Here is an 11940-nt window from a genome sequence, read left to right as displayed (position 1 = left end):
CCAAAAAAAAAAAAAAAAGACCCAGTTAGAGACTTCAATGAAATCTTTCTGAGTGGCAGAGGAGAGAATTGACCTTTCCTGAGTGGATCAGGAAAGACTTCTGGGGGAAGAATACCTATGCTGGAATTTGCCAGTAAGACAGAGTGGAGATGGGCAGGCAGATGGGAACTACCTGACCAAGGCATGGAGGCATGCGGTGCAGAGAGTGTCCAAGGACCAGTATGAAGCTAACCATCACTGGAGCACACATTCTGCAGAAGTTTGTGCTCGAAAAGGACACTCATTGCTCTAAGCTTGTACAGGTTTGGTTATTGTTCCATTTACCTGACAAATGTTACTGAATCCTTACAAAGTTGCAGGATTTAAACCAGGAGCTAGGAGCTTAGGATAATAGAGGAAATAAGATATGAATCTACAAAACCACCTTATAAAATAAATCATTTCCCATGAGGGAGGAGATCAGAGGATTGTTTCATTCATTCACGTTCATCAGGGACCGAGCATTGAGAAAATCAGAGAAAGGAAAGTAAAACCAAATTTTAAATCCCAGGAAATATAGATAATGGAATGAAGCTGAGCCAAATTTTATGTATGTGTTTCCCTTTTAAGCTACTTAACATAGGTACCCCATGGGCCTGCATCTCTTCATATTAAGCTTGGGAGGGTCAGAAGGGACAAAACACTCCCAAAGTACAGAGGTGTAAAACACCATTTTTGTTAGGATTTCCAAACCATTCCCTATTTCCAGAAAAAAAAAATTGTCAAGTAAAAAAATATCAAGAGTATCACAGAAGGCCTGGGTGCATGGCTTAACAATGTGTTTCTCTGGTATAAGATGAAGAGCTTCTGCAGGCAGAGGGGATCGAGGTCGGACTTAAATTGTGGATTACTCATGTTTAGTGACTGTGTACAGGAATCACAAAGATGCAGCTGAAGGTAAAAGTTAAGAGGTGATCGTGTCACTATGGACAAAATGCTGAGGGCCTGACCCAGTGGGTCCCAGAGAGAATTGGCAAAGACTCTTTGGAGCAAGCATGAGAAAGCAGCAAACTTTCTCATATGCCGACAGCAGAGGCTGAGGCGTTCTTCATATGTCTTGTAGAAATTTACCGGATTTAAGTTGTTTACCAATTAGAAAGTGCTAAACAATTTGTCCTACTACCAGTATGGAAAGGTTTTTTAGCCAAAGGCTTAACATTTGAAATAATCCTTAAAATGCAAAGGTGTATATCAAGAAAGGAAAGGTATATATCAAGTTATTTATAGCCTTAAAATTAGTTTGTTCTCTGACTCTGGTGAGTTTCTAGGGTGAACTGAGTCAAACTACTGACACCAGGGCTGGCCACAGACCTACTGAATCAAGATCCCAAAGGTGGGACGTAGGGATGGGTGTTTATAATAAGTTCCACGGAAGGTGCTGAAGTAAACCAGATTTTGTTCAGCAGCATGATGGACATGAAAGGACGTGACTAGTCCCCAACATCAGACATCTAGACAAGAAGGAAACCATGAGATCCAAGATGGCACAATTAAGAGGCAAGAGAGAAAGCACAGGCAGAAAGTTATCACTCAGGGAAGGTCAGAACCAGGGGACTTTGGTTAAAAGCATGGTATGTCTAGAGTAACAGGCAGGTAGGAAAGTGGAAGGCTCAGAGAAAGAACTGCACTAACAGATTCATAGAGTGCCACGCATGGCTAATTGGGAGACAGGGGAGACAGGGGAGGCAGGGGTGCTACAGGACAATGAACAAAATCATAACAACTAAAGGGGCAAGACAAACCTGAGCTCTCAACTTCCTAGGCAGTTCCTCAGCGTTTGTGTTGACAGTTCCATATGACTACTTCTGCTTTGGATTAGCCAAAATCCCTATCTACATGAAGTCGCCTATATTCTAGATGGTCGGTTGTTAAAAGAGAATTTCAAGATCACATCTGTCAGTGAATAGAAGGAATTGTGTCTTCTGCTTCATAGAATAGACTAAAGAAATATCTGCATGGTCCTGATGAGGAAACGGAGAATCTCTAGAATTCGTTGTACCGGACGAGTTCCCGGCATGGCAGACGCCCTTCCAGCTGTGTTCCTTGAATAGCACTTTGTAAATGCCCGGTGACTTTGGACCTTCTCCCCACTGTGTCTGATACTTAAATTATTGATTTTGTGAACATCCAACAGAAAGAAAATTTCATGAAACAGAGTAGAGGAAAAGACAGGCATATATATATACTTGCTAAGCTTTTCCTGCAATAGTTCTTGTTTTTCTCTAAGAACAATAACAGTGCTGACTTCAAACAACTGGCTTTGAATTACTAGAAGTGCCAGAGGCCACCTCTACCATCCTACTCACTTCTGAGGCAGTGTGCCTCATTGGCAAGACTTTTGTGTTTGATACTAGGAATTCCTCCTGGTATCCTTCCCAATCAGAGCAAATAGATACATTCATGTTAGTATTTCTACATGGCCTCTTCTGGTTTGGATTAGTTAAAATTATAAATGGTCAATAAGGACCAAAGAGGTGGCCAGTAAATGTAGTCTGTGTGTGTCATTGTGGCCACCTGTGCCTGGATCCTCAAGCGGTCCTGAGACTTTCCTAGGAGGACAGATATCAGGTGGTGAGCAGCCACGTCTATGTGACCAGAGAGGGTCTGAACAATGATCCCACCTGCACCCCAGCTCTGAGCTCTCGTCTTTCCTCTCTTAAGCACAGGTTCTACGAGCGCAGGCGCAGTTCTGTGGTGCTGAACTTACCTGGACTCGAGGTGTTTCCCGGGGACCTTCTGGTTTCTGATGGAGCTGCAGATTACCTGTGCCACCCACTACTACTGCTGAATCCAGGTCCCGTTCATTCAGCCTATGTTCATGATAAGCCTGTTCTGGGACAGATAATGCCATAAGCCAGGAAGATGTTCCCAATAGTTAAAAACTCGTGAAATACGTGCACTGACCAGTTAGAACAGAAGTCTCGCCAATTAGAACAGACCCAGGCATAGAGGACCGGAAACAGCTGACTCCCAGTCTTGGTTTTAGGCATTCCATTTACAGAGATGGATAAGTCATGGGTCTCTCCTCACGATGTCCTCTTGTCATAATTTATTCCAAGTTGAGGACCCAGGAGAGCTGCATCAGTGACAGTGACCATTTTGGACCAGAGTGTCCTTACTGGGATGATGGGCAGCTTGCCAATAATTGCTACAAAGCTTATATCCCACCCACTTCTGAACTTCAGCCTCACTTTGGTCCTTTCCAACCAGAGTGGTCCCAGGGGGTAGCAAAGGTGGTAGAACAGATTAGTGTCTAACAGGGAAAGGCAGCTTTGGGGCTGACTCCTCAGCTGTGAAAGGAAAGAGCAGTTGTTCAGGGTGCTTTCCTCATGGTTCTGAGGGTAAGAAAACTGAAGTCTTTGATAGCTAAAAATGAGGTCTAAAGATTGCCCATAATAGTAGCTTTAAGCTGGTTTTGTTCCTAGCTGGATGTTTTACCTAAAAAAATCTTAATGAAAATCCAAAGTATAAAATAGATCTAGGTAAAGTTGCATTGACTAAATCTTAGTAGACCCAAAAGACTCACACCAGGCAATCCCCAGAAACCTTGGATACCTGGTAAAACAATCTGAAAATAATCAAGCTCATTCCTTATTCACATATGTGCAAAGTGAGACCCAAGAAGGAGAAGCAACCTAGTCACCATGTGAGCTGGTTAGTGTCCAGGGAATGGATCTAAGCTCCAGACTTCTGGTCCCCAGCTCTTTCCACCAGTCTGTATCAGTCACCCAACATGGGCAGATGTAGCCTTCTGGATGTGGAATGCAGAAGCCCCAGGAATACAGAAGAATGAACAGCTCTTCATTCTGTGTAGGTCTCTTCCACAGCTACTGTCTATTGTGGCACAACATATAAGGACCAACATCTATTGTCCCCTATGTTACCACACCGCAAATAACCAAACCAAGGGGAGAGAGGGTGTTCAGGATCCACCCCTACAAGGCAGAAGTAGTTCTGAATCCAGTGTATTCTTAACATAGGTTAGTACACGTTTCATGATGCTTCATAAACACTCACACTCATGAACAACTAGATCAGGGGTCCCCAAGACTGGTCTTAAATCAGCAGGATTGGCATCCCCCACCCCAAGAAGTTGTGAGAAATCCAGCTTCTGGGGTCCCATCCCATACATACTGAATCAGGAACTCTGAGAGTGATGTCCGGCAATTCGCTTTCTGCAAAACCCTGGTACCAGCTGAAGTTTGAGGACCACTACAGTGAGAAGCAAGGTCATGATGGCTGTGTGATGCTTCCATTTCATACTAGCTGTTTTGTAAGTTGTGTGCCTGGGATCATAGCAGGCACCACATAATACAGAAGACAAGCAATGTTCTCTACCACAACCCACCAAGCCCGCTCCTCAAGGTGTTTAGAATAGAGGTCTCATGTTCCAAGTTCACGGTCTATGGCAGGGTCTCTCAAGCTTAGATGCACATATGTGCCACCTTCAGATACTATTAAGGTAGCTTAATTCAGCAAAGATAATATTTAAGATAGATAATGAAAGATTGTGGTTTTAATAAAGACTCATTCAAACCTTTTTCTGAATATTTATGAAGTATTCAGAATTATTTTCAAAATTAGGGGGAAAAAAAGAGGAGAGAAATTTGCCAAGGATCCCAAATATTGCATTTTGAATTGCATAATTTACCACTAGTCATTTGAGGGCTAAGTATAGAGAATCTCATTTGTCCCTACAGGAAATTTTACCTACTCTCCCATTTATAAAGATCAATAATGTGGTCATAATAAATGAGAGGATACTCAGTTGGGCTGATTAGGTCTCATCCAAGGTTACAGTAGAGCAGGTCCCTCAAACACATCCTTTGAGTGAATGTTGTAATTACTTCTGTCTGATTGAACATTCGAAAGACACCCCCAATGAACCAGACTTCTGAAAGACAGACAGACCAATAAGACTTCTATTTTCTATACCCAGTGGTCAGAACATCCTATAAATCTAAGAGGGAATTTCCAGCTTTTTTCTGAGCAGCAGAAATAACATTAAAACCAGAAGATCAGAAAAGGACCAAAAGATCTTTATTACCTGGTCACCAAAAGAATGTGTGACTGAACAATACTCTCTTCTCATCCCAAAGCCACTCCTAAAGATGATTTGGATGGTGGCCAATGGCAACAAGACAACATATAAAGATTGGTGATGTCATGTTGATGTCCCCTATCTCAGGAATCCTCACTTAACAGCATCTGGGGATTCCTGAGTTAATAGAAACTGAGTCTCAAGTTTGGTCAGGTGATTGAAGTCTGTGTGGTGGGATATGGCATAAGAATGAGGGCCCAGCCCTTTCAGCCCAAAAGCATTATGATTCTCTAATAATTACTCAACATCTTTGTGTGTGTGTGTGTATGTGTGTGGTGCTAAGGATTGAACCCAGGGCCTTATACAAGCAAGGCAAGCACTCTACCTACTGAGCTATTTTTCCCAGCCCATTACTCAACATCTTTATTGTAGTTCATAGATTTCTCCCCAAGTGATAATGGAAAGGAATCTAAACAATACCCTAGTAAAGACCTGCATGAGCCAGGTGTGTGACCTGTAATCCTAACAGTTCTGGGAGGCTGAAGCAGGAGGATTGTGAGTTCAAAGCCAGCCTTAGCAACTTACGGAGGCCCTAAGCAGCAGCTCAGTGAAAACCTGTCTCTAAATAAAATGCTAAGTAGGGCTGGGAATGTGGCTCAGTGGTTAAGCACCCCTGGGCTCAATTCCTGGTACCTGCATGATTCATCTTTAGGCAGCAGAACCAGGTCAGACACTGCATCATTCACTCCTTTGCAAAAATATAAATATTCATTCTATGTATTTTCAAAAGAATGAAAGCAGGATGAATTCTGTTTGGCTTATTTTCAAAAAGGAAGCTTCACGAAGCCCTGCAAGGATCTGTCACCAGTTGCTCTGAGTTACAACATGTTTGCTTTTATTTCACCCACCAGAATCCAAGAAAACAAGATGGCCTTTCTCCAAGAGAGGAGTGGTAAGTGTCTCACGTTGTCATTTTTTGTTTTTAATTAAGCCTCCTGTAGCTAAGAAAGTAAGAAACGGCTGAAGAGTCTCTTTATTCTGCTTTCTCTCTGCCTAAAAGCAGATGGCACATGAAATGTAAATGATATCATCACATCCACAGTATTGGCGATAGAACATGCCAAATGGTGTCATTTTGTGGAGCAAAACAGTGCTAATTGCCAGCAGTTAATGAGTTCTGCAAAAACGTGAAGCAACTCTAACATGGTGATGCTTCACAACACTGAATTTATACCCTGGTATGACTGAGGACGCACCTCTCCCCGCGAAGTAGAACTTACATGAGTGTGTGCCCCGGGTTGCAGGCAGCGCCATATATACTGGGAACATTAAAAAATTCATGAGGTATTACAGAAACAGATTCCACAAATACACTTCTATTTCTGGGAGAGTCTGTTGGATTAATCCTAGTGGGTTTTTTAATTTGTTCTTGGTTCCGTCAATTATTGAAGAGTAATAAATCTAAATCAGCAGTCCCTGAGTCCTTATGGCCTAGGACAAGTCAAGCCTTTCCTGGCAGGCCGTGGGTAGAGGGGGGAGTATGCATGATCATGACTGCACCCCACACTCCTGTTTTCTGGAGAAAGGGAAAAGACTGATGTTGGCCTCTGGCAGTACCAGTTTTAAGACCTGTATATGGCAGCCAGCAGCTGTGAGGCCTTATGGGAAGTCACTGTGCCTTGTTCTGTTAAAAATCTGCCCACATGGCCTCTCCAGTCAGTATGTTAACAGTTGCTGACATCTGCGATGGTCCTATGGGCACATGTTGTCTTGACGTGCCTTTTAAGTCTAGTAGCTAAATTAAAATCCCCCCCGAGGTTTCAATCCCATCTACTTTACTTCCTGCCCCAGGACCTTGGCTCATTGATACACCTTCCTCAGCTTCAGATTCCCCCCACCCCCAACAAAAGGTGGAAAGTGACAATGCCAGCCCCACAGAGTGGTTGTGATAAGGGAATCAGGATATACATGGAGCATCCCCCAGAGCTGAGCACTTGTAAGCAATCAAGAGTGGCCGTAGTAGTAGTAGTAGTAGTATTTTTAATTAGAGTTTGGAAAACTACTTTCCCACCAACTGGCTGGGCCGATGAGATGAGCTGGGTGCAAAGGTGCTGGCTGCAACATTAAGCTAAGAAAACGACACAGAACCCACACAACACACAGACATGAGTTTCTCAGGTTGAGGGTGGGACTGCTCTGTGACCTCAAGGGTCCTCTTCCTTGCTGGAAGGCAAGAGAGAAGTGTCCCCAGAACCCCTCTATTTATCAGGGAAAAGACATTCCATAGAATATTCCACCCAAATAAGGCAGGAGATAGAATTTCAGAAAGGGGGTTGCCCAATCCCATTGGGTAACGCTCAAGCCCAGGGCTGAAGCCCTTCCTTGCCAAGCGGAGGTAAGGCCCACTTGCTTCGCACACTATGTGGCCTGCGATGCCAGTTCAGTACCTTCATCACTCAGGGCTGAGGAGGGTGCTTTACTTGTGCCCAGCGCGGCCCCCGACACTACCTATTCTCACAGTCAGATATATGATGGACTTTCACATGATTGTTTTTCAGAAATAAAAAAGTTCATACAAAATGTGATCTGAATATTGCGATTTGCAAATCATAACCTGTTGATAATGGGGTGACACCCTTGTCACTGAGGCTGTTGTCTTCAGCCACTCAGGGGTGTGCTCCATTTCCTGGTAGGTCTGAGACAGGGCGGCCTCTCCTGAGCACCTTACTTGTGTGAACAGAGGCAGGGCTGGTCACTAGTCAGGTCTGAGGTCCCAGAAGGGGGTCACTTCCCCTTGGCCCTCCTGAGGGTACCTCAAGGTCAAGGAAGCTCCAGGAGACATGTTCCTTCAGAAGCAAAGATCTTGGCCACAGGCAGGATGTCCTAAAGCTGTTGAGATCAGGCCCTTCTTTCCCCATAAGGGAGCGGCATGTCCCTATGTGTATTGGGTGACTGTTATGTGCCAAGTATTGGGCCATAGACATCTAAGATGCCAGTTGAAAAGGTCAGGCCTGATATGTAAATTGAGGATGCTAAATGGTTTGCATTCTGGGGTGGGGGGGCAGTGATGGAGAGACACTAAAAAAGAAGACTCAGGTCCCTTACATGAAATGGCATGGTATTTGCGTATAACCTAAGCACATCTTCCTGTACACTTTAAATCATCTCTATTACTTATAATACCCAATACTTGCAAGTGCTATGTAGATATTTGCTATTCTGCATCATTCAGGGAATAATGACCAGAAAAAGTCTGCACGTGTTCGGTACAGACACGATTGTTCTTTGAATATTTTTGGTCAGTGATTAGCTGAATCCATGAATGTGGAACTTGTGGAAACGGAGGGCTGACTTGTGAAATGACAAAATGTCTTTGATAAAGGTTCTCAGCAATGAAGGAAAGTTCATTGCTCAAAAAGCCCCATTTCCATATGGACACAATATCTGTTTCCCTTAAAATCAATACGTCTCTTTCCTTCCTTCATCCTCTGAGCCTTATCAAGTGATTCATATCCTAATAAAGGATAATCCACATCAATGTTGCACACTTCTTTTACAGATTTTTCTTTTCTTACCTGCCTGTCTTCCCTCCTTCCTTTCTTCCTATCAATAAAAAATATTAGTAATAAAGCTAAAGTAATGCTACCACATTACCAGGCCACCAGGCACTGTTTCTATTTACATATATCCTTGTCTGTTCATGTCTTGTTTTACATACATGCACTCAGATTCTCACAACAATCCAACAAGGTAGATAACATTCTTACCCCCTTTTCACAAGTGGGGAAACAGGTTCAGAGAGGTTGAATAATTTGCCTGAGGTCATTCAGCTTATATCCCCAAACAGGGATTTGTCTCTAGCCGTCTCAGGCAGTCTGGCTCTCAGTCTGTTTTATCCCTGACATCATACCACTCCTCTAACTGTGGGGGGTCTCCATCACCAGACCTGAACACTCATTCCTTCCTCCTTTCTGTCATCAGAACTATTAAAGGTCTTGTCTGTCCTCACTGAATCAATGTCACTCTTTGCAAACTATTCTAAAGTGTAAATACTCTGTCTTAACCTTCAATTTCCCTCTAGTTCCCTGTCACCAGTGTCTACTGCAAGTTCGCATCCCAATTACCTCTTAGGGACTAAATTTGAGAACCCAGAATCTACCTTGGCTTCTCACTTTTCTCCATCCTCCATATCCTCTCAAATGCTCTCCCAGTGCTTCTCTTCTCCTAGCCAAGGCTGCCACAGGAGAAGCAGCAAGGAGCTAGGAGAGTCTGTGACTCTAAAAAGTTACTGTGTCCACTGGAAGAAGCTTCTCCTCCCCTCTCCTCCCTGGCATAGCCACCAGGCTTTGACTAGGAGGTTTGGTCAAACCCATGGCAAGCCACAGCGAATGCCCTTCAGGGAACGGAGCTGGCGCCCACTTCCCCACGACTCCAAGGCTGCTCCCATTGTCTCAATTTCTGCCTTTTCCAACTGGCTGCTGATTTTTTTTTATTGCCACAACACACAGTCGCCATGGTTTCAGACATCAACAAAAGGCATATGTCTCAATTTCTGTAGGAGGTCCCCAACTGGCTCCAAGATTCCTTTGCTACTGTGGAGGCTAAAGAATCTACAATAGATTTCCTCAGTCTGTGCTCCGACCCCACCTGAGAAACCAGCCACAGGCTTCAGCACGCTCTGAACCCATCCCAGGGTCCCCTCTCAGCCCCACAGCAGCAGAGAGCCCATGCCTTCTCATGTCCTTAACGTTGATTCCTTTGCACCAAATTCTTCAGATCCCTGCCAGCATCCTGCACCCAGAGGCAAGAGAGCAAGCTGAGAAATTATTTGTGATAAACATGCCACTGAAATGCAGCCAAGTTGGCTTTAGAAAGTCCTATACACAGTTATGTGATAGTTTTTTTCCTAGTTTGAATGATAACACAAACTGCTTATGTGGGCAGTTTCTGCTGTTGCAATAGAATACTGAATCAAGGAAATGTTCTTAACAGATCACCTTTAAAAATCAAGTTATCCCAACTTGTGTAGAATATTTCATTCATCAATGACCAAATACACTTTCTTCTCAGCAGCACGTGGGTCCTTCTCTAATATAGAATTTATTGTGTTATGTAAGCTATCACAGATGTTAGCATACAATTGTAATATTCCCTTAGTCTATTTTTAGCATCTGTAGGGTTATTTTGATAGCTCCCTTTCCATCCATATTCATTTTTGTGTTCTTGCTTTTTTCTTGATTAGGCTTGTTTGATCTTTATTAAAGTTTAGCGGCGTTATTTCTTCTCTATTTCATATATTTTGGCTCCTACTCTTATTTTTTCCTTCCTACTACATAATTTGAAAATAATTTGATTATGATTCTAATTTTTTTCTGATACAAGTACTTTAAGTTATAAATGTTCATCTGAGTACTGTTTCATCCCACAGATCCTGATATTGTAAGCTTTTATCACTTAGTTCAAAGCACTTTTTATTTACTTCTCTTGGGCTTTTTTCCTTGACCTCTGAGATATTTATAAGTGCTCCATTTAATTTTAAAATAGATGATGTAAGGGGGGTGGGTTCTATATATCCTAAGGTGATTGATTTTTAACATAATAAATCATGCAGGAAACAGTTCAAGAAATTTCAAATTTAAAAAAAAGTAATGGCAATGCTCTTTATGTTGATTGTATTGGTTACATATGTGTCAAAACTGATTAGATTACATACTTCAAATATGTGCATTTTACTGTATTTCAATTTTACCTATATAAAGCTATGAAAAAGAAAAAGAAAAAATAAAGTTATAGAAAGGCATGTAAATATGACACCCCTTAAAATTAATTATGAATATAATCATAAAAATGATTATCTGATGGTGGGGATTATGAGTAGCTTTAATTTTTATCGTGTTTTTGCTTTTCAAATTTTCTTTGCAATAATCACATTATCTTTGTAGTCAGATTTTTTTTATTTATAGTTGGACACTATAAATAAAAAAAATTATTTTATTTATTTATTTTATGTGGTACTGAGGATCGAACCCAGCGCCTCGCATGTTCTAGGTGAGTGCTCTACCACTGAACCACAACCCCAGCCCTAAAGTCAGATTTCTAAAACAAGAATAAAGACTGTGTAATGCAGCCACATTGATGTTTATGTCAGCTCAATTAACAATAGCTAAGCTATAGAACCAACCTAGGTGCCTTTCAATGGATGAATAGATAAAGAAATTGTGCTGCATATACACAATGGAATATTATTCAGCCATAAAGGAGAATGAAATTATGGCATTTTCCAGTAAATGGATGGAACTGTAGTCTCTCATCCTAATTGAAATAAGCCAATCCCAAAAACAAACAAACAAAAAAGCCAAATGTTCTTTCTGATATGTACGTGCTAACTCAAAATAAGTGAGGAGGAGGGAAGAATAGAAGTTTATTGGATTAGACAAAAGAGAATGAAGGGAAGGGAGGGAAATAGGAATAAGAAAGACACTAGAATGAATCGGACATAACTTTCCTGTGTTCATATATGAATACACGACCAGTGTAACTCCACATCATGTAAAACCACAAGAATGGGAAGTTATACTCCATGATGTATGATATGTCAAAATACATTCTACTGTTATGTACCTCTAAAAATAACAAACTAAAAAAGAATAAAGACTAAACAGAAATAAGTGGGAAGCTCTGTTTTAAGGAAACTAGCATTTTTCCTATTCTGGTGTTCTTCAGCACAGAATCATCGTGTTAGCCAAGTCCATTTAACACTGTGAGTTTTATTTAGTCATATGCCAACTGAGGGATTGAACTGACAGGCCGGAGGCACTTTCTTATGCAAATGTCCTACAGTCCAGGGTCCAGAAGTGTTG

At 42.0% G+C, this 11940-nt stretch overlaps 1 protein-coding gene across 6 annotated transcripts in view; it reads left to right on the top strand.

The window, feature by feature from the left end:
• Plekhg7 (pleckstrin homology and RhoGEF domain containing G7) overlaps positions 1-11940 on the top strand; it is a 64982-nt gene that overhangs the window by 19460 nt on the left and 33582 nt on the right. For all 6 annotated transcript variants that reach the window (XM_048804032.1, XM_048804035.1, XM_048804029.1 and 3 more), the window contains exons 4-5: positions 2706-2833; positions 5992-6032. In XM_048804032.1, the coding sequence (XP_048659989.1) occupies positions 2706-2833; positions 5992-6032 (169 nt within the window). The remainder of the gene's footprint in view (positions 1-2705; positions 2834-5991; positions 6033-11940) is intronic.

Source organism: Marmota marmota, unplaced genomic scaffold (assembly GCF_001458135.2).
Source record: "Marmota marmota marmota unplaced genomic scaffold, marMar, whole genome shotgun sequence".
Taxonomy (NCBI): domain Eukaryota; kingdom Metazoa; phylum Chordata; class Mammalia; order Rodentia; family Sciuridae; genus Marmota; species Marmota marmota.
The sequence above is the reverse complement of the archived record's forward strand: the minus strand, read 5'-3'. Positions and strand labels throughout refer to the sequence as shown.